General features: G+C 40.2%; 1 protein-coding gene across 2 annotated transcripts in view; it reads right to left on the reverse strand.

The window, feature by feature from the left end:
• The window catches only part of GAREM1 (GRB2 associated regulator of MAPK1 subtype 1), a 102,415-nt gene that overhangs the window by 57,293 nt on the left and 22,266 nt on the right, over positions 1–22,856 (reverse strand). The window contains exon 2 of one of the 2 annotated variants that reach the window (XM_048286720.1): positions 22,207–22,347. In XM_048286720.1, coding sequence (XP_048142677.1) covers positions 22,207–22,347 — 141 coding nt within the window. Of the gene's footprint in view, positions 1–22,206; positions 22,348–22,856 lie in introns of those variants that run through there. The other variant, XM_048286721.1, reaches the window with a different exon arrangement.

Here is a 22,856-nt window from a genome sequence, read left to right on the forward strand (position 1 = left end):
TTTCAAACCACTTTAGTTTAGCTAATAGGCTTTAACTGTGTTGTCTTTGCATGGAAGCATAAATGGTAAGAATAAAAAAAAAGTCTTTATCAGAAATTCTCTTAAGTTTGAGACTGTATACAAGCGTAAGGATGCCCTGAGATTAAACAGAAATAATATTTCTTCATTCAGATTTAGGAATATGAAAAATGCCAAAGGATAATCAGTTCTTCTTATATCCTTCAGCTACGCTGCCTTTCAGTTAAATTTAATTAATGTACCCCAAAAGGTGTTACTTTCATATCAGACTGTCTGGACAGTAATTATGGAAACAGAGCATTAGGTAAGATATTTATATAGGGTACTAGTAGCTCTTTCAAAGTTGTCCTGAGGAGACATTTCAGACAAGATTCTCAGATGGCAAAATTCCCTCTACTGCCAATTATTAATTAAAGCTTATTCTAGAGAATTAAGCTCACATACAAGTGTCTCTTGTAACTCAGAAACTCCTTGCAATAGGCCTTGGCATGTGATTCTGGAGCTCATTACCTTTCAAACAGGCTTAATTATTTTGCAGAAGTTTTTTTTTTTCTTTCACTTACTGCTGTTAAGGAAGCTTGGTGTTACTACCCCGTTATTCTTCTGTTTGGAACAAGGACTTGGCCTTCAAGAAGAGCATCGTGCAACTCTGAATTGCTAACAGGCAGTAAAAAAAGTGGCAATAGTACTTAGTAATCACAGTTTCAGATAGATGATTGTGTGTGTATTTGGATATGTATGAGCATATGAGTATATATGTAGACAATACATATATACATATAAATTTTAAAACATACACCTTACCTATAAACCCCTGAAAAAGCAAACAAAACCAAAATTCCCACTTCATGAACTCTTAATCCCACACCTTCCTCCCCCCAGCTTTCCCTTTTCCACATCTACCACGATATACTTCAAGCATTCGTAGGTGTCAGAATAGCACACCCCTCTCTCCTTCGACACATCACTCTGACCCACTTCACTGCAGAAAGCTAGTGAAACAGGCTCCAAATATTTCACTCTGCAGCTGGTCTTTAAGCCCTAATAACCAAGGGAGGTTGAAGTCACTCTCTAATCTCCTAATGTGTAAGAATCAACAGAGCTCCCCTTTGAGCAGCCAGCCTACGCCAGAGCACAGAACAGATTGTGTCAAGTGACAGCTGCTTTCTGGCAGAACACGCAGGCTCCCTACCAAGAAAGGGAGGCAGGAAACATCACTCAGTTGAGGAAGAGGTTGCCAGATTAAAAAAAAAAAAAAAAAAAAAAAAAAAAAAAAAAAAAAAAAAAAAAAATCACCCCCCCCCAAAAAAATTCAGTTATTTGAAGAAGATCCATGCAGCTCTAAAGAGTTGCTGGCATATACCCTGAACACATACATGTTGTTGCCATCTCCTCTTCACCTCTCCTCTGTTCCTCGCCTTCTGCAGGAAGAAAGTTTCCCACCATAAGGACTATTTGCCTATGTATCTGAATGGTGCTTCAGGTATTATGGCTGCTCTACAAAGAGAAATAATAAAGGACTGTCAAGCTCTCTAACTGGTTAAACCAAGTTTGAAATTGAACATGTCACACAGGTACTCACTTTTCTGCAGAAAAGAATTAGGTGTGAGAAAATGAGCTGTAGTCTGGTGATTGATCAAGGATATTACTGTGTGCGTATACACAGGTACAAACTCCTGAAAGCACATTTCTTGCAATTGTGCCAGCATGCAAGAATAAGGCACAGAATAAAAAACGGTTTCATGACTCCATGTTCTGACCAGCTTGTGCAAGTATTATTTTAATTCAAAGTATCCACTAAATACAGCTTAAGAGCAGTCACAGCTCAGTTCAAGTAAGAGGTTTCTGAAGTTACTGTAGCATTTTTTCTGGGTGCCTACAATGCTCTGCAGCACAAGGTTAGAATTTTTTTTAAAATGCTACATTTAAAAAAAAAAAAGTTGCTGGAAGAACACATTTGTACGTCTGGATGTATTAGGTTCCAAGATGAGGGAAAAAAATTCAGCCCAAGCACCTTTTCCACCTCTGTTAAAGAAGGAAAACAAAAAAGAAACAAAAAGAAACAAAAAGAAACAAAAACCTCTCCAAGAAAATCTCAGCAACAAAGCAGCAACTGATTTTTTTAGAGGACAATTTAGATATTAGGGCTGCAACACTTGACAAATTTGCATTCATATCCTTTAGCTAAATGATTTAAGCCCTTGTTAGCTTGATTTCAGTCCTGCTTAAAACCTCTGTCAGTATGTTAGACACACAGCAGGCTAACAACTAACTGCTTTGTCAAATCCACATTTATGTGTAAGCAGTCAACATACAGATCATATGAATGGATTTTTACCAGTTAGTTTCAGCAGGATGAAGAAAGGACTAGAAAAGGCTACAGAATTAAGCTTTTTTAGAGGAAATGCACCATCCAGGTTGATAGATCATAGGATATTCTGAGTTGAAAGAGACCCACAAGGATCATCAAGTCCAACTCTTAAGTGAATGGCCCATGCAGGAATCAAATCCATAACCTTTGTGTTATTCGCACCATGCTCTAACTAACTGAACTAGGCTGGCTGCTCCTTTGAAAGAAGGCTATATAAATCAGACTCCAAACAGTTCTAATACTGTATGGTCAGTGAAGAATGTTAAACTGCAGACTGCCTTCTGAAAAGAACTTGAAAATGGCAAATGGGTGTAACATAAATACACCAGACATTAACAGTTCAATTTGTGGATGAAAGACAAGGCCAAGCCCCTAAGAATACAGATACCTACAAACTGATCTGATAATAGGAAGAGTTTTGCAATACAAGATAATAATAATAAAACAGGAAAGACGGTTACAAAATCTGTTCTTGCAGGAGTCCTGATTACATCATGAATTTAGGAGATTATAAATTATTGCCTTTACTACTTCCTCTAGTGCTTTACATTCTGTTTACCAAACAGAAATAGCATACAAGGAGTTTGTAGCAGGTGTTCCACTTTGCTGTGCTGCAGCAGAGTCCCACTTGGCCACCACTGGCCACACGCCAGCAGTGGGGCACCTCTGCAGAGCCAATGTTCCAGCCCACAGGACAACTCCAGAGCTGAGGCATAGCTGGGGCACGTGAACGGATTCAGAATCCAGCACTATGTAACCAAAAGCTGCTGCTGCTGCTTCTGAAATGTTAGTGGCTGGACAGACATTTTCCATTGCAATTACATGATGCTCTTCTAGTTTTGCATCTGTGTTCATGAATACACTGCAACTCAGTGCCAAATTGCAACTGTTCTCACAAATATTCCTTTCTAGCCAGAGACTAGATAAAGCTGGTCTCTGGTCAGGATCAGGCTAGTTCAGTTACTATTCTTAATTGTGAGTCCCTATTACACAAGCCCACACAAATACTTCAGCCCAGAGCCAGGAATTCCCCTTCATTTTCCATCACCTCAGCCTGTACCATCTGGTAAACAAAAATACAGAGTCTCTCATCTTAGAGGAGCAGCTTATCTAGACATGGGTTATAACACTTTCTTGCTACATATCCAGCCTGTGGAACTTCAGTCTCACCTGCCTTCCTGTTTCACCTGGGAGGTTTTCCTTTCCTCCTGGCTGGGCCTAAACGCTGAGATGCCTCCAGAACAAGGCTTTTATTGCATGTTCATAGCCAATAATGCAGTTCATCTCACAAAGAACCACGGGGATAACCCCACTGTCTTGTCCTTGCAAGATACACAACAATAAGCAACCTCTTACTGGAAGGTTTACAGAACTTAACAACCATAGAAAACCTACTGCCACCATTCAGAACTTGAGAAGGATTTATTCTAACACAAAGCAGCCTTTAAGACCATATACCAGTAACTTTTTAGGAAATTAATAATGGCTTTTGTCACATAATATATCGGTCTTGCTAACTGCACAGTGAAATAGGGGAATGTTAAGGGCTTTTTAAAATGGCCCAAAATCTACTCTCACAGTTAACAGCTATTCAAAAATATAATTACAAAATTCTCGTAGTCAAGCACAGCATAAAGGTATTTTTTCCACTACTGCTTTTCACAGATCTCAAGATCACAAAGCTTCTACTCAAAACTTAAATGCTACGGTACTGAACTTGCAGGACAGTGGTGCTTAACAGATGATCATGTATCTCTGTACAACTGCCAAACGAGAGCGAGAGAACAGTCTAAAAGTGACTTTGCTATATTTAGGAATAGCACAATCAATACAATACAAACATCAACTCCACAAATATAACGCCGGTTAGTCGCCAATGCCTGGAGCCAGTACATCTGCAGAGAAAAAAAAAGTATGTAAATAAATAAATAAATAAACAAACAGTTAAATCAGTCTGATAACACATGGGGAAAGATTCTAATAAAAGAATTTGCCAGACACAGAAGAAATGCTTTCTTTCTTTTGGGGGAATTTACCAAATCTCTACACAAGTTTAACAATCTCTTAGCTGTTCTTCACATGTTTACTTTGATTTTGCTTTAGCTACTGTGAGACTGTTAAGCAGCCAAAAACATTAAGGTGATACCACATACAGGTGCAAAATGACACACACAGGAAAAAAAATAGTGGCAATCTAACAACCTCTACTGACAAAATAACTGACTTTGCAGCTCAGAGGGAAATGTTGCACTATAATCTGGATGCAATCAAATCTCTGGTGGGTTTGTAAATCATTGCTAAGAATAATCTGTCTGGTTGTTTATACTATTTAGAAGAATACTGGTGTCGACACCCAAAGTTTCATTTCCATGTTGGCCTGAACTCTTCCTTCTGTAACTGTTCGCAGACAAACTTTTGTCATGTCTATTAGTCAGACCTTCTGGAACAGTCAAACATTGAAGTTATTAGGCCTCCACAAATTACAAGTGATAACTCCCATGTAGAAAAGGAAGAAAGAGAAAGAAAACATCTACCACCAGACTTAAAAACATCCATGGAAACAGTACTGTGGGGTTTTACATTTACTGTGTTACTAACTTCTGCATGGTATACGTGCCATTCATGATGAAAAATCCTACCAATGTACATGGCCACAAAAACAAAGAGATTTGACTACTACAGTTTGGATGTGGGTTTTTTTGGTTTTTTTTTTTTTTTTTTTTTTTTTTTTTGTTTTGTTTGGGTTTTTTTTTGTTTGGGTTTTCGTTTTTTTTTGTTCTTGTGCTTTTTTGAACTAAAAGGTTATCGTACAGTATTAACCTCTACCAGCTAGTTTTAATGTCTGCAATTTTATGCAATGGAAGGAAAGAGGGGGGAAACAACAGTTGAAGGCATCTGTTCCCAAATGTTTGATTGGATATGGTTCAGAGAGTTTGCAGTCCAACTCTTCAAGAAGAGGTGCTCTTACTAAATAATACAAGAACTTTGTACATGATCTTGCACCTGCTCTTTTCAGTGGAAAACACATTTATACTGTTCTTCACTTCTCGATGTTTCTGAGCCACAGCAACCAAGAGTAAGGAACCTAAAAGGTGCTCCCAAAATGCAACACACGTAAATCCATTGCTGTGTGTGGTTGGGAATGACTAATTCAGTGCATTTAAAATTAGTAATTTTACTTACATGCTCCGAGTTTTTAAGGACACATTTTTTTGTTGCTGCTATTACAACCAAACTAAATTTAATGTGGAATCACATTTTTGTTATTGCTACCATTACATATTAACTACATTTGACATGAAATCAGCTAAACAAATATATGTACACTCCTATCTTCACTATCTCCATTCATCCCTGGGCATTTAACTGATAGTGCTATAATTTATTTCTGTATATATAGATGGATGTTCTTTTATAGCCACTGGATCAAGCTTCAGGGTTTAAGACAAAAGGTTTTTGAACCTTAGTTTTCTCTGAGCAAGATTTGGAAACCTTGCCATCTGTAGCCTCTACCTCCTCTCACTGAATTGAACCCCTAGATCCAGGGCACTGTGTTCAAATAACCAAAAGCCACCCACATTGCTTCCTTCTATTTCTCACTTTTTGAACCATCGTAGTATGAGTAGAATACCAGAGAGAGAATACAAGTATTTCCAAGTACTCAGAAGGAGGCTCTTTTCAAGAGCCCTTATTAGTAATCCAGCTCTGCTCCCACTGAAATTACTGGGACTTTTAACACTCTCTTGAAAAAAAAAAAAAAAAAAAAGTAAAAAATTAAATCAATGGCTCAACTAAGGAAATGCTACATACTTCTGCAAAAGTTTTCCTGAGAGGCCAGTGAAGAGTTTCACCTAATCTTTCCCTGATGCTATTTGCTTTTTCGCTTCTCCAAACGTTACCCAAAAGTTCTGACATTACCCATGTCCCATAGCCACTTTCTTCTTACAGCAGAAGAAGAAGAACTTTTTCCTCCAGCGAGGAATTACCAAGGGAAACAACTGATGAGCATTTCAAACAGAGACAATACTTGGTGAAGAATAAGGGTTACTGAGCCTTGGAATAACAAAACCAATCACTCAAGACAAATTTCAGAGTTATAGCATTTGTTAATTTTAAGCATAATTAACTTGTGAAACTCATCTGGCCTAAGAAGACATGATACAACATGTTTTAGCATGCAACAACATGGAGTTGTGGCTGTGTACCACAAGCAGAGCCTAAATGTAAAAAGACAACACACAAACTTATTTTTAAATCTATTTCGGAGAAACTGTCTGAGGACATAGGTAAGAGGCTATCTGTATTAATTTTAATGGTTCCTCACATGTAAGAACAAACTTTTAAAACAGCTTTGTTTATTTGTTCAGTACAGAGAATTACTGCAAGGGAGACTAATATTTATAACAATACTAGTCAAAATATTCAGTCTTTATTCCCAAGATCATCCCTCCAACTGAGGAAAGCAAGAAACAAAAAGCCCCATCTGCCAAAACCAGCTCAAATTGTTTCTATTGTTGATTTCTTTTGAAGTCAATGATACTGAAGCCTTGGGCAAATGCTTACCAACCAGGTCCCCCATTTTAGTTTTCCAAATAGCTATCCAAACAAGGTTTTCAGCTTTATAAACAACTAAGCCTTTACAAAGAGATATGTTTTAAACTGATCCAACTAAATTACGAACAAGATCAAGTATTACTCAAGTGCTGCCTTTCAAAAGGCAACAGCTGAAACTTTTGATTCAGATTGGGAAGAGCAGGGCTTACTGGTGCTCAAGGGGAGGCCCCAGGCAGTAATGCTTATTTTCTCCTCCACTTTATTTTATAAATGCATCTAAGGATCACTGTGACTGGACCAGCAACTATGGAAAACAGTCAATACCCACCATCACCACACACAATGCAAACACTAGAAATATGCACATAAATCACACATATGGTTCCTAGGACACAGGCCCTTCAAAGTGAGGGGCTCTGTTTACACGCAGTACAACTCCTATCCATCAGAGCAGCTTATGAGCACAACAGGCTTTTGAAGCTGAAAATGTTCTTACCCTGAAAAGGGTATTGTATTAAGGCAGCAGATAACCCTGCTATTGATTTGGACAGAGCAATCCTCTCAGAAGCATTCAAATAGTGGCTTGGTTTTCAAAACTTGGGGAAGAGAAATTTAATTTTCATAGGCCTTAAACACTTACTAAGTTTCTAATTCTAGGACTCAACTTTCCTTCCCCACTCCCTTAAGAGCTTTTTCAAAATGGAAAGTATGGACTACAAACTTCTTTTGCAGAAACTTTCTAATGGAAACACCAGCTTCCTTGCACACCCATTCAGATGTATACAAATTGAGGCAACCTGTCATAGAGGAATTTCACAGCATCCCATACTTCTTTCACCATCTCCCTCAAACACATTAGTCAACTTTATTCTGTGCTCTTGAAATTTGTAACATTAGACACCTGAAGCCAAATGAAATACTGAAATATATTGAAGTACTATAGTTTTGTTGAAGATGGCACATGAAAAAATTCTTCTGGCTGTTTTTGGAGAACCAGAGAAGGAAAGTGCAGAAGCCTGTTTTTGGGTTGCATTAAATTTTCTTTACCCCTTTTCAGATGAATTTAATACAATGGAAATAAGCTAGATACCTTATGAGTTCCTTCCCAGATACAAAACTGTCAACTACTTACTGCAGTCAGCAGGACCTGCCAGCTCCTCAATGATCCTATTTAATTCACCATGCTATAAGAGTGTACACACCCTTCACACTTTACAATGGAATACCTAGATTAAAAACAAAAAAAATTGCCCACGAGCATCCCAACAGCAAATAATACAGTTTAACTCAGCCCCATTGGTAAAATTAGGTAGGCAGTTTTGCTACATTGCTTTTTTAGTTATTTGCCTATCAGATCATACCTTCCTTAAAATATATTTACATTTCCCCCCAAAAAAGTTCAACCCACTCACACAGAATGATTTTTATTGCTCACACACAAAGAAGTAGCTGGGAGTAATCTGCCTTTGGGTATACAGATACATTGGAAATCAAATCAAAGTGAGATCAGATATTGGGGGGTGTATATATATATGGAGAGAGAGAGAGAGAGAATGGCTATTATTCACACCTGGCTATGATAATATGACTTGGCAAATACAGAGGGTCAAATGCCTCCGCTCTCCCCCCCTCCATATTGTGCTGCTATAATTGGTCACCAGCAATGTGACATAGAAAAGGTTTGTACATTTGCACTCAGCTGGCTCATGTCCAGACAAGGCCTGGGGAGGGAGAACTTCCCAAGAGTCCCTGTTAGACACACACAGTTGGAAGAAAGCCTGCAAGACCGAAGATTAACAATCTACAAAAACTCTCCACCACCCAGACTATGTTGGCCAGCTGAAAAGCTTGGCCCCAGATTTCGAACCTGTCTGTCGGACACCAGACCTGGCAGTGCCTGAGGCCAGCAGCAGCTCTGTTTCCAGGCTGCTTAGATAACAACTGTGCAGCCAAGGGATGGACTGGGAGAAGTTATTTTAAGTTGCAATTACTAGTTCATACATTATCAAAAGAGCCAGAGGAGTACAGTCATTGCTGCTAATAGCTTCCTTTTCTCTTCTGAAAGAGCCACAAGGATTTTAGCCATGGCAACTAAAGGCAAAGTAAATAGCACCAGGTGAAGAGTTAGGTGCACACTACTGCTACTGCTACCACCCCAGGGAACTCCAGTGCCTCCCATTTTTTTTTCAGGCAGTCCTACTGAAACAGGTCTGACATGCATCTCTCTTTTTTTCTTGTAGAAGTACTTAACCAACCTCTTTCTTACAGAGGATCCAACAAACCCACTATGTAGTGGCAGTGCTCAAAATAAAGGACTGCTCAAGCAGCCCTCTCTCTTCAGCTGAGGGTTGGGTAGCCTCAAATGCACACAGAGGTTGGGTGGCAAAGTACTTCGCACTTTCAATCACTGAGTGGACAGGAAAAGTGTTGGAAATGAGAGCAGGAAGGAAAAGCAGCGCTACTTGCACATCAGGCGAGGCAGAACTTCAGAAGGGGTTAGCAGCAAGGTGACAGAGCATGAGGTATTCTCCCTTTGCTACACACAAACTAATTCCAACATGAGAACAAACACTAACGTCAGAGCCAATATTAAAAGTCATTGCCATAGCACAGAATTCAGCAGGCAAGGTTAAGAGGTGAAGGACAGCCTGACCTTACCACAAGTTCATCTGAAGTCATAAGGCTGAATGATAAGTACGTAAGTTTTTACTTCCATGAATCCTTGCACAGCTACACCTTGGCAATGGATTTCTCTTAGATCAGTCACACAGCCATTACTGACACCAGAGACTGATCATCATAAATTTTATGCTCCCATACTGGTGGCACCCACAGTTTAGAAACAATGGTCCCATCAATCCTCCAGACCCACTACTGGCTACCAAATACAGTATTTTCCGACAAGTATTTATTGAAAGTATTTTAACAGGATTATATAGACCAGCTGCATTAATTTACTACAGCCTTTCAGACTACTGTGACTTTCAGAAGTCAGACATTATGTTACTTTGTTTTATTTATCATTGAAAATTTCACATGCTCTAAAAAAGTATATATGGTACCCATCCACCACTAAGAGGTAAAGAACTGTGTGCTTTCCAGTTTTCTAAACTAGGTTCTGGAATATTTTCTTACCATTTTGGTAAAAATTGTTGCAGAAGCTACAGTGATGTTTTGTCTTTCTCTAATAGATTATAATGTTTACCACCCCACTTTCTGAGAGGAAACTCACCAAAAGGTTGTAGGATTTTAATTTTTTTTTTTAATCTGGCAAGAAGATACTGCTCTAAGACTGTGCCACACACAAACTGGATGAGCAGCCAACTGCTGAGTGGGAGGCTCATTAAAAAGGGCCATTTGCTTGCCATATGTCTCTTTCTTCTAAACAGACTAATTCTAGTCATTAGAATTTTAACCAGAAATGCAGATTAGCAAAGCAACTTTTTGTTAAAATGGCACCAGAAATTTTCATAAGCAGAGTATTGAGAGCCACTCGGGGCTCAGAGCAAGTTACCAGTTTGACAGGGGAGCCCTGATTCCACAGCAGGGTTGGCAGAACACCTCATCCTTGCCAGGCTGGTGTTTCCTGACCTCCCAGTGGGGAGCCCTTGTCCCTACATCTCTTCCTCCTCCTGCCATCCACCGCCACCCATGCTGCTGCTGCTATTGTCCCCTACTTCCCCCCCTCCACCAGCACTTCCCCCTCACTCCTCTTCCTCCCTGCTACTGCCCTAACACTCCCTCAGCCACCAGGATGACTACAGGAACATAAGATGACAAGATCAGCCAAGCCTGTCTGCCATTAAGAAGTCTGTGCACTTTGCTCCCAGCTTAGGAAGGCAGCACAAGCACATCTGCTCGCAGCCAGCTACCTAGAGCAGCTCTTGGAGACCTTTGGATCCACTAGATCCATCTGATCCTTTGACACCTTTGTGTGTCTAACAGTGTGTGTACTGACACACCAAGAGACAAACAAAGGTAACCCACAGACTTCCTGAAGTGGGACAGTGGTCAGTCAGCAGCAATCAAACTGAAAAAAAGGGAAAACAATCAACCAACCCAACCCTTAGGATTTCGAGTCCATCTCAGCCTTTTCTTAGACTCAGATAAAGTAGTTTTTCAGAGAGGAACATATGCATACTAGATCTTATTATAAATGTCAGTCTCTCTTCTATTTACATACTGTTTTAAGACACTACCAGTCTGAACTCAAATTCAGGTTTTCTGTTGATTTTATCTAGAATGTTTGTCTAAATTCACGTGCTATGTTTCTATAGCAACTCTTCTCTTGGAAGGTTCAACAGCACTGCATAGAAAAAAATCTGATATCATGAACAGTTACAGGTACTGACCATTTCCCCCATCCAGCATCCCACAGTGTCTAGTGAAGCCTAAAGCTGATTTAATATCATACAGCAACTTCATTCCTACTCAGGGTATTTCTCATCCCACACCCCAGGATATGCTGTAGCTCCTCTCCTACACTGACTCTGAGGGACACATCCTTCCCAGCAGTTGGTTCTGGGTTTCTAAGTCACACTTGTACAGATTTCTCAGCTATGATCCATGAATCTAATGCAGTACTACTTTGTTTTTCTTCTATTTTTGGCAGTGCCATTTGTGTAGCAAATTCTCCTACATACTTTGAATCCTAGTAATTAATTTAGCAGAGACATAGTAGCTAAAGAACTGGATTATTCAAGTTACCCTGCCCATCCATCTCACCCCTGTTTCACTTTCCCCATCAAGCTTCACGGTGATCCCACTTGGTCTACACAGACTTTGCTTTTTGAGTCTGGAAATGCAGAGGCCCATGCGGCATTTTATCAGAGACAGTGTTCAGCAAAAGTACTGATTGGAGAAAGCTTTCTCCTCCACAGACACATAGCTCACACTTGCCTATGCTCAAAAGGTTACTAATTGTTAAAAAAATTAAAATACACAAACAATTATTCTGGCAGCACACAACAAATGCACTTCCCATCATTTTGATGAAGATCTTCAGGTGTGATCTTGCATCCTACTCACACATCCCTCTTCCTTTTTGAGCACGTGTGCAGCCATCATAATAAAAATGGGACCTTTCACATGATGAGCTGGTCCACACACAGCAAAAGAAGAATCAGGTGAGTGCCATGAAACAAGGCAACAATGAATAGATGCAGCCAGCTTGAATTATTTCAGCCACTCAAATGCAGCCAGCCAGCCTTGGCTGGCTACTCCCAGTCCACTGCAATACAGGACTCATGTGAGATGAACCGGAAAGGTTGAACCAGTGACAAATATTTAAAGAGCGTGATGTGAAGGTGCCTCCCCTGAAAAATATAACCTTCTTAACACGTTGATTTAAAAGGTCTTTCTTACTCTACATAGGCTATCAACCATCCAAGATGACAGTAGCATCTGTCAGTGCTGTAGATTTTGTGACAGGTGGCTCAGCAGCCTGGCGTTCTTAGTTTGAGGACATTTATGAAAGCCCTCTTACAGCGTACAATGATTTCCTTCTTTGCCCCTGCTCCACCTGCTTTTGGGGTCAAACTGAACACTTGGGTTCACCAGAAGAGTTGAGTCTCACCTGCAGTAGAGGGAATGAATGGAATACAGAGCTTCATGTCTGTACATAAAGCTGCGAGAAAGTAAGTACAGGCTTTCAGTTTCTCTCTGTTGCACAGGTCCTTCAGAGCAAGAAGTTAAATACCCTTGTTCCTCCTATCCAGGTAATAATGGTCACCTTTGCTATTAGTGTTAATAGCTTCCCCCCCACCACTGAAACCAGTTCATCTCTGCCAACTGAGAACAGAAAAGCTCTGCACAACAGCCCATGACAGAGGAAAGAGCCAGTTTTTCCACTTCTTTAACTTTCAAAGCTCACAGAAGTGCCTGTCCCTGACACAGCAGAATCACTGACTTGGATCACAGGCTAAATTAAACACACAAATTACATTCTCCATATAAACAGTTATACATGACTTAAATAGCACGGTTTTATTTTCCTATTGGCACCAATTGGTACAGTAGTTCAGTCAAAGCTTAGGACATCAGTGATGTCAGTTGCTTTAATTGGCAGCACTGACGTGACCAGCTCTCGTTCCCAGACATGAAGTGTGCCGGTTTCCATAGGGAGGATGCTGACCGAAGAATTCCTACCACACTTCCTATCAGTTGTTTTGAGCAGCAAATACTGCCTCCAGCAGAAAAAAAAAGGGGAAAAAAAAAAAAAATCATCTGTTTAGGCATCCAAAAATTCACAGGATGACGCCATCCTGTGAGACAGATTTCTCTGCAGCTCCCTCCCTAAACACACATGACCTATCAAAACTCCTGCTCTACATTCCTGCCAGCTGGGTTCTGTATTTACAGAAGGAAAAGACATCAATAATTTTTGCCTTGCTTGTTTGCCATGTTGGCTCAGTTGTAACAGTTCCCCCTCCAGCCTCCAGAAGGAAAAGGGACAGTCTGTCTGAAAGAGATTTGATAGACTAATTATAGAAAGCTCATGGCAATTTCTTCCCTCACAAATTCCCATGCAGATTTAGTTCATCTAACAAGTCATAATGTCTCTAAAGGAAAAAATGGGGATGAACTTGAAACGAAGTGAAGCCAAAAGCAGAAGAATCCACCAAATGAAAAGAAGTGTGCGGTAGCCCATAACCAAATTCCCCAAGCATTAAGGACTGTACTTCTTTGCAAGAGTCTTCACCTGCTACTAGCATGAACAATGATCCAGGTAAGAGTCATGGGATAGTTGCACTGGTGACTGCTTCATTCCTAGCAGTCACATGTGCTTGCTCTCTTCTGCACCTGGTACTCTGTATGAAAATTCATGCAGTGTTACATATGAGATTAATAAAAGGCATCATCACCCATATGAACCATCAACTCAAAATATACCATTTTTCAGAATTTAATAAAAATTCTTCCCCCAAGTTTGCACAGAAGGGAAAGCATATTTTTTAACTGATTAAACATAGCCTTTACAACTCCCTTCTCTTTATTCTTTTCTCCCATCAAGGGATAAGTTCAAGGCCAGATGGGTGATATTAAAATTGTGAAATTCCTACTTTAGGAAAACTGGTGTGAAGTTCCAGATTGCAATTACAGACCACAGGTTAAGAGACCCACTTTGAGGTTCTTAACGGTCCTTAAAGACTTTTAACTGTATGGTTTTCTGTGGGCCTGTCATGGTAGGCAAGGGGTGAAGCAGCTTCTCACTTTTTTCACGCCTTGCTCAGTGCCTAGAAACAGGCACTGTTTCTCTGCCCCAGCCTTGCTGGCAGCAGCTCACCAGCTGGGTAGGCTGTAGTGCTCATACAACTCCTCCCTTTTGAATTCTGAAGTTAGACCTCATGAAAAAGGAGAACAGCTGTCTCTTGGGAACTCAGGAGCCACATTTTCAATTTCCTTGTAGCTAGTGCTTCGGGTGGCTTCAAATCATTAGAAATGAGGGATCAGACTGGAGCCTTGAGTGCAGCCCTGAATACACCTCAGATTCCCAGTGGGGATCAGCCTTTTTCTCTCAGCTTCCCAGTGGTTAAGTTAGGCAGCTTTTAAGACCCCCTCCCAAGCACTTAAGTCTTTCCAGCAGCATGCAAATGAGCCCAGCACTCCACTGTACCAGGCAAGAGCTAAGGCAAAGTAATTCAAGCAATGCCAAGCAAATCCCGTGTGATTCAGGCCATCTCCCAGTCTTCTGGGAACCAGTTTCCTGGCTGCTATTCCACCCTTCCCTCAATTGCAATCTTTCAAAAAGTCATCCTCCCCAGTTAATTTCTTTTGTATGAGCCTCTAGAACTTTTTCCTAATTGATGCAACTCCAATAGGCTTTTTTGCTGCCCATGGACATCTGAAACAAGCAAACAAAATGAAACAAAAAAACCAACCACCACCTTACAGTGAATGTTTGTAAGGTCACAGCTGAATTTCAGCAACTTTCAAGTTTGCAGACTTTGAGTAACAGCCAAGAGCTGTGGAAGTCTGAGAGGAACATGTGATACTCCGAGCCATCAGTTGTAAAAGCTGCAAGTTCTCCCTCTCTCTTCCTACTTCCTTTCTCACAAATAAAACAAATTCAATGCTGAAGCAAATCTTAGGGGTTTTCTTTTTAAAACAAGCATAAGATTATACTTGTGCTGAAGTCAAGGTAGAGGAGAGCAAGACAGCTGTATCTAAAAGGATACAGCTCTTCCCACTTAGTAGCTCACTGTAATAGGATTGAAAAATATCACTGTCATCACAAGGTTTTAAGGTACCCTTTAAGGTACCAAGCAAATTCCATGAAACCAAGCATATTTTATAGCAGAATTGGTGTCTGACCAATTCTCCAGGTTAGAAAGCAAGACAGAAAATGCAAGTATTTTCTTTCCATGAACTTCTGGAACACAGTCAGACTTTTCCTCCATTACTTGGAATATTACTACCCTGTGAACTGATCCTACTTTTCTCATTACATCAAAGAGCAACAGTCTTTGAGGGCTGCAGACTCTTACCGCAGTTCCAGTTTTCCAGTCTGGCCCATCTGAAATATCTGAAAGGTAAATTTGAACTAAAGGAGTGTTGAACATGGTATCTTTAGAAAGCTGGATCCAAACTTTGATATAACCACCCACCAAACGGAACATCAAGCAAATTCTACAAGTTCTGTAGGGGATACCAGAAATCTCCCATAGACATAAGGTTGTATATGTGCAAAGAAAGAAAGTTTCACAGTCTGCTGATTTTAACTCATGAGAATGGTAACTTCAGGGAAACTAGACACTGCAAAAAAGTCTGGCTGAGTCCAGAGAGATGAATTCAAGTGAAAGATTCTTGATGAAGTGAATTCTTCATCAGTGCAACCTGATGAAGAATTGCACAGCGTCGTTTCACTCGACGCTAAATTTGAATCATCTCTCCACACTGAAAAGGTATTGCTGATCCATAGCTTCCATTTTGGGAAGCTGTCAGCACACAACTCTACAAGAAGGGGGAAGGGGGGGTAAGAAAAGGGAAGACATATGTATACTTTCCTTAGCAGTTATAAAACAAAATGCAAAGTAGATGAGATTCTCCAACACGTTATCTGATAAACGGGGAATATTTCATTAAAATTAGGTAAAAAGCTGCTACTTCACCAGGCTGGCTAATAGGGGGAGATGAAAGAACAGGAAGAACAAGTGCACCCAGAGATGCAAAAGAAATAAGCAATTTTTGCCAGCAATCTCATTGACTGCATTTTGATACTGCACTGTAGATCAATGGAGACATGTTTGCCAAAATTCAAATGGGTACAGAAAGTGAAGTAACAAACAGACAGGACCATGGGAAGGTCTGACAACTTGTTGAAGGTAACTCTTCGAGGAAAAAAAAAGAGGAATATGGATATTTGCTTGCATATAAGAGTTCATCCAGTTTTTCAAGGCGACAGGTTTGAGAAATCAGGAATATGAAGAATTTCCAGACTACAAAGCTGTGATTTCCTAGAATAAAAAACACTAAGTCTTTGTGGGGAAAATGAGGTAGCAACAAACTAAAATCAAGTCAATAAATATATTTTAAAGCATAAACATTTCCAGAAAAGCATGTAATGATGCTATATGGGCAATTACAAGTGTTACAGACATTACTGATTTCAGAGTTGAGGAGGCACAAACTGTTCAATAAAGTGAATACCCTCTCTCTCTGCAATATTCAGGCAGTACTTCACAGTTTTAAATGAATACCAAATACACTTTATTCTACATATTTATGGGGAAAGAAAGGTTGCAGTGCTCAAGAAACTTCCCACAGTCAAGTATTCAGAACTACAGAAGTCATATTTCTCTTTTAAAAGCATGAAGGCTATATGCTGGTGGCAATGCTTTCTCTTATTAGAAGAACCTGTGAAGAAAAGTTTTCAAACCTCCAGTTTCTTTTCAGATGCACAATCCTTTTCAAGAAAAGAAAGAAAAAAACAAAACGAAACTTGGGTACTGGGTGGGTTAAATGTGTGTGTAGGTTGTTTTCTTGGTTTTTCTTCTGAGGATATCCATTCATTAATCATTTACAAGCCCACATACACATGGCAGCCTGCCTCTCTCAGGCGCACAGCATTCGGGCTCTGCTCTCTAGGAAGTGATACTCAGCTGTAGAGCACGAAAGCCTCAGGAGAACTATGTGATAGCTCGGTGCCAGGGTAAGTTCAAAGCAAAACACAAATCAGAGTGCAAAACATTTTGTATCAGGGAGTGGTGTGCCTGTTGGCTGGAAAGGACTCACCTAAGTTCTCTACTCCAGAGCAGTGTGTCCCTCCCTGCCTTAGATCTCACACACCTCTTTGAACTTAAAATTACCCCATCAGAGATGTGCTGCTCAACTCACTCAGAAGAGCAGGCATAGCTTTCCCTGGCACCACTCGCTCTTCTCAAGGATGCAAAGCTTTGGACAAAACGCTCTTTGTCCAGCACCACCTTCCCTGATCAGCAGACAGCATTAAATTGCATCTGAGGGAGTGGAGAGTCTGAATTGAACTTAAGCAGGCTCCCACTTTGTCCCCGAAGTAACACAAGCTGGCAGCAGATACCATAATGCTGACAAGCAAAGGATGTGTGCCACTCTAATATTTTTTCTTCTCCCCAGGGCCAGGAAGAGAGCTCTACAGCAAACTTACAGAAGACCCAACACACTAGAAACATCTAAGAGTGCTCAGCATTACCGAAGGAAAAATCGGAGCTCTTCCAGACCTTGGATGCATCAGGTTCAGGGTGGCTAATGAGAAACAGCAGCTGCTCTTGCTGTCATCATCTCAAGACAACTGGGAGATGCCTAATTCACACCATGCTCTCCTCCCTCAGTGTCCAGGGGATGGCTATTCCAGAGTGGATAGCAACAGGCCTACAGGGATGGCCAAACTGTGCCTTGGAGGCAGCCATGGGCCTGAGAGAGAAACTTCTGCAACTGCATGTTGCCAAATGTCAGGGAGCTCTCCTGCTGCCAAGGCAAGTTCGCTCCTGAGAAGACCTGCAGAGAGCGTCTTCCTCCATGCTAGCAGGGCACGGGGAGGAACAGGCCCATCAGGCACCACTCCGTGATTAACAAATCAAACCAGTAGGAACAGGTTTCAGTAAGGCGTTTGTTGTACACCAGTTCCAACAGCAGAGAAGGGCCTTCTGACTCATTCCATCCAACACCCCACCTGGGGAAGGTTCACATGACAAGGTTTTATATTTCCTCATTTAAAAGGCATTAAGAAAGCTATCAGCACACTTAGGTAAGCAAGCAGACCAGGGCATCAGTGATTACTCTGTACTAGCAGTTCCACACCTGCACTCTGTGGAAGGGAGGTGTGAGTTCACAGGAATATTTTCAACAGCCCGGATGTGTTACGGTGTGGCACGCCCTGGAATAGGGTGTTACTTTCTAATATCTTTATAGAAGTATTTTTGTTATTAGTTGCCTCCTATGTGCACACAGGTGGCAGCAGAGACAGAAGAGGGATTCCTTCCTAATTCTGGGCAAAACTGAGTAGACAATTACAAAAAAAGAAAAGGATTTTTACATTTGTATGTTTGGGGTTTTTTTAATGTAATCTCAGAGTAACAGTTTTCCTCTCAGAATGGAAAAAACCAAACAGACAGTTAAGAAAATGAACCATCAGTTCCAACAACAGCGATAAGGCCCTAAAAACCCCCAACATTAAAAGTCCTGTAATGATTTGATTAAACGTGGGAGTGCATATTTGGGGCAAAATTACCTAAATGCTGCCAACCCATCCCAAAGTACTTTTTTCTTTCATTGCATGCACTCACCAACACTAGCATGGCCTTTGAAAGAAAAGAATGCACTGTGTAGGTGGGGGTATGCACACACTCCACAGCCTTCTGTGCCACTTTTCCTGTACAGCAGGTTTTAAGCAACCACATCCAACTTGATCATCCACTTTCACATCAATAATCTGCACACATAAACAACTGTGGCCACGTAGCACAGGCATTTGCAACAGACAGAACCATTTACAGTCAGAGCAGAACACCTCTGCGGCTTGAGCTGATGCATCCTCAAAAAGCTTTAGATAGTTTTGAGCTGTAGAGTCCTAGAAGGTAATGCAAGAAGAGTCAGACAACGGCTGAAGGTTGCAGTAGTAAAACTCTGAGAGAGTGTCTTTCAGTTATCACAGAATACATCTGAGATGTGGTCACCAGCATATCCCTGGGACACATCTTCCTATGCAGAACCTCTGCAGAAGAATGAAAGTATCCTCCTTAGCAAGCAGCAGCACGGCAAAGTGTAATTCTGCAAGGTACCAACATTCCCTGTGTATCTTCCAAATTCAGATCATAAACCAGCGTTTTCCAGAGGCTACCAGGGGAGACATTTATCAAGGTAAAGGTTACCGCGCTGCCTAAGCAAAATGTAACAGTAATATTTAACATCAGCTGGAGGGTATCAGTAATACACACTTGCTTTTAGAGGAGAAATCCAGGTATTAAGGATATCAGAGTACCAGGAACAAAACAAAACTAGTTCAGACAGAGAGCTGATAAGACCTTCCTGTAAATATCAAATGTGAATTGTGTATCTGAGGAAAGCAAAGGACACCAAAAGAATGTCCATCTGCTGTGATGGTTTACCTTGGATTCTTGTGAAAACTGTTCTTTCACAGGACACTATCAGGACATTAATTTTGATATGCTCTCCATTCTATATGCACATGAAGATTCCTATTGTTTTAAGAGCCAGAAACACATTAGTTACTTGGTTTTAATTACATGAAAATTTAACTTGATGCACATTAACTTTTACTCTAAAGAGAGAATATTCAAGAGAGAATGGTTACACTAACAGCTGTCACATATGATCTTTAATAGCAAAAATTAACCATGTCTGCCATCACCAAAAGAAACAACCAGGGTAGCAATTTCATAGTAGGGAAAGGACCATCAGCAAGACTGCACAACTCAGGTTCTGTTAATATAATTTCACTTAAATGCAAAATACAGCATTTCCCTTCTTTAGTAAAGCTTTATTGTATTGTTTTGTATTTGTTGTATTGTTTAATAAGTGTATCAAAATCTGATTTAGCGAGTAGCAAAATAAGATTTATTTTATGCTCGTATTTATATATACAAGTGATGACTTTGTGGTACTTAAGCCATAATCTCAGGAAAACAAAATCGGTTTCAGTGTCTCTTCCTGCTCAACTGTTACAACCAAAATAATATTGCAATTTGTGACATTGAAATTCTTCTGGGGATTAAAAAAAAAAAGCTATTCTATTAAAGCCAAAACAAACCTAGAAAGTAATTTCAATGAACTCTTATGTTCCATCTCTAAGGGTTATTCTGGTAGCCAGTACATCTTAGCGGACAGAAGTTTAAAGTTTAACCATGCAAAAAGTCAGTCCTATAATCCAGGTCAGCACCCAGCCCAGCAAGCTGGCTTAGGCAACCTGGCCTCTCCAGAGGGGGTTCTGGATCCCAGGAGCAGTGAATGTGAGGCACTGCACAGGGCAGCACTGAAAGCACTCAGTGTTAGCTCATGGATTTCTGTATGCTACTCCACAGCAGCACAAGTTAATCGTTAGGGCATGGAAGACACTTCTAATTGCATTCATGTTAGCACCCAAGTGCCAAACTGCAGTGCTTTGCTACCTAATCCTTCACATGCATAGATTGAGCTCTCCTTTCATGTAGGCAAACCCATCAGACATGCTCTGGCTCTGCAAGTTAGCCCAGACCACGTTTGTGACGTTCCTTAGGCAACACTGGAGCTCATCGTGCATTCAGTAAGTGCCGTCACTAGGTGGAAGTTTCTGAACTTTAAGATATTTTCATCTCATTAATGAGGGTTTTGTGGCAGGCAACTTTCTTTGACAGCAAAATGTATTTTGCTAACTAAACACACCCTCTTTTCCTGCATTAACACAGGCCAGGAAGAAAAGCACATTGACACTTTTATATCTCAGGGGATAGATTTTAATTTTGCTGGTGTCTGTGTAAATTCAAGATATGGATGAATGGAAGCATGAGGAATCAGGAAACTCTGCTTAGCATATCTTTAACTTTAAAAATTAAGAACCAAGCCTCCAGTAAACCCCTTAAGATCTTCTTTCATGCCAATAACCATTTTATTTTCTGTTCTCCTTCTTCCAGGAATCAGTGTAAGAATTTTAAAACATGGCATTCAGTTTGAAGGAAGTGTTTATCTGTCCACACCACTGGAACTTATGCAGCCAGGAGGTGTAAAAAAATTGTTACTAAGCATAAGCACTAAAAACTGTTTATACTAAGAAGGTTAACTTCGGGGAGTTTTAAAGCTGCATATATTATGACACTATATGCCATCAGACCAAAGCTTTTAAACATATCTTAGAAAAATTAACCTTCCAGCAGTGAACTCCAAGGAGAAACAGGGCATAAGGCGGCAAGTAGTGTAATTTTCATCACTGAAATAGGGTGCATCACTGCATCACTGAAACAATTCAGCCAGGTCTTGTCCAACTCAGCACACCCTCAGTGCACAGTGTTTTAAAGGAGACTGTAGCAGAGCCAAGTATATTATTCAATTGATAACTGGTTATACAGAAGACTAAACCACTAAGCCCACATCTTTATTTCGTAGCCATGTCTCTTTCAGTTCACACTTTCCAGCTTTTAAAAGTTTTCTATCTACTGCTGTAAGATAAGCACTTCCCACTCACATTTTATTGTTCTGTTCAGCTTGTGAATAAGAACACTAAACAGCAGGAGACAGTATTAAAAATAATTTCCTAGGAAAGTAAAAATAATTTGAAATCGTAAAATAAATATGGATTAGTTGGATCACAGCTACTTGGAACAACAGTATTACTCTATCACCCGAAAAGGCAGACAAAGACAAGGCACTCCTGAGGAGCATTAGTTTAAAATTGCAGTATTATTATGGTGTTTAACATGGAAATATCAGAAAATCCGCTCCAGCTTGAGTGTAAAACCTATTCCATCTTTGACCAAACATTTCAAGGCAATTTCAAACTTTCACACTTGTGTCTCCAAATTCACACATGAGAAGTGCTAGCAACTCATTATGCTCAAATTGAAACCAATTCCTCTACAAAGCTACGTGTTCTGTCAATGTGCTGCTCAATGAAATACATCTATTTAGCAGCCCTGGGAGCAAGTCAGTATCTCTTGCTCTGTAACATTTTTAAAACATTAACTCACAGACACGGCATGAGAGGCTTAGCTTCACTCTCTCAAATATAGTGATCAGTGTAAGTGGTAGGCAGTTCATTATTTTTGCATTGTATTTCAGGTGAACAATAGCTTTACCTGCATAATGTACAGGGATTTCTATCTTTGGCCCTATGACGTAGTGACCCTCCTCCAGACTGTGAGCTGTGATTGTTGTCCACTGCCGACACGAATGTATCAGAAGATAATCACTCTCCCGAAGACCTTCTACAGTTTCTCCTGCAAAACAGATGTAGGGTTTTTTTAAAAAATAAAACAAGCCACACTTACTACATGAAGAATTAGGAAAACTTAACTTGCATTTTATTCATATTGGTGTTTATTTTTTTCCAGATGTTTTGATAATTAAAAATTCAATTATGTAAATTTCAACTCTACACAGTATTCACTTTTGCAGCTTAAGCATCTTACCTTCCAGAAAACAAACATGAAGCAAATTATGCCATGCATACAATATCACAGAGATGCAATCTAGATTACTGAGTAGTGGCTCTGGGGCTCCTTTTTCAGCTTTCTGCATAAACAGACTTTTCATATTTCTATTTCTGTCTGCCTATCTCACTCGATATAAATACTTGAGAGGTCCTTTAAATAAAGGAAAAAAAAAAACCCCAACACATTTTCATATTTTAGAAGATCAGCATCACACTACCATACAGTAGTAACTGGATGTCACACTTTCAGATACAGAGATTTCATCTTGATCATTCTATCCCTTTGCAAGCCCT

Source organism: Corvus hawaiiensis, chromosome 26, assembly GCF_020740725.1.
Source record: "Corvus hawaiiensis isolate bCorHaw1 chromosome 26, bCorHaw1.pri.cur, whole genome shotgun sequence".
NCBI classification, from domain to species: domain Eukaryota; kingdom Metazoa; phylum Chordata; class Aves; order Passeriformes; family Corvidae; genus Corvus; species Corvus hawaiiensis.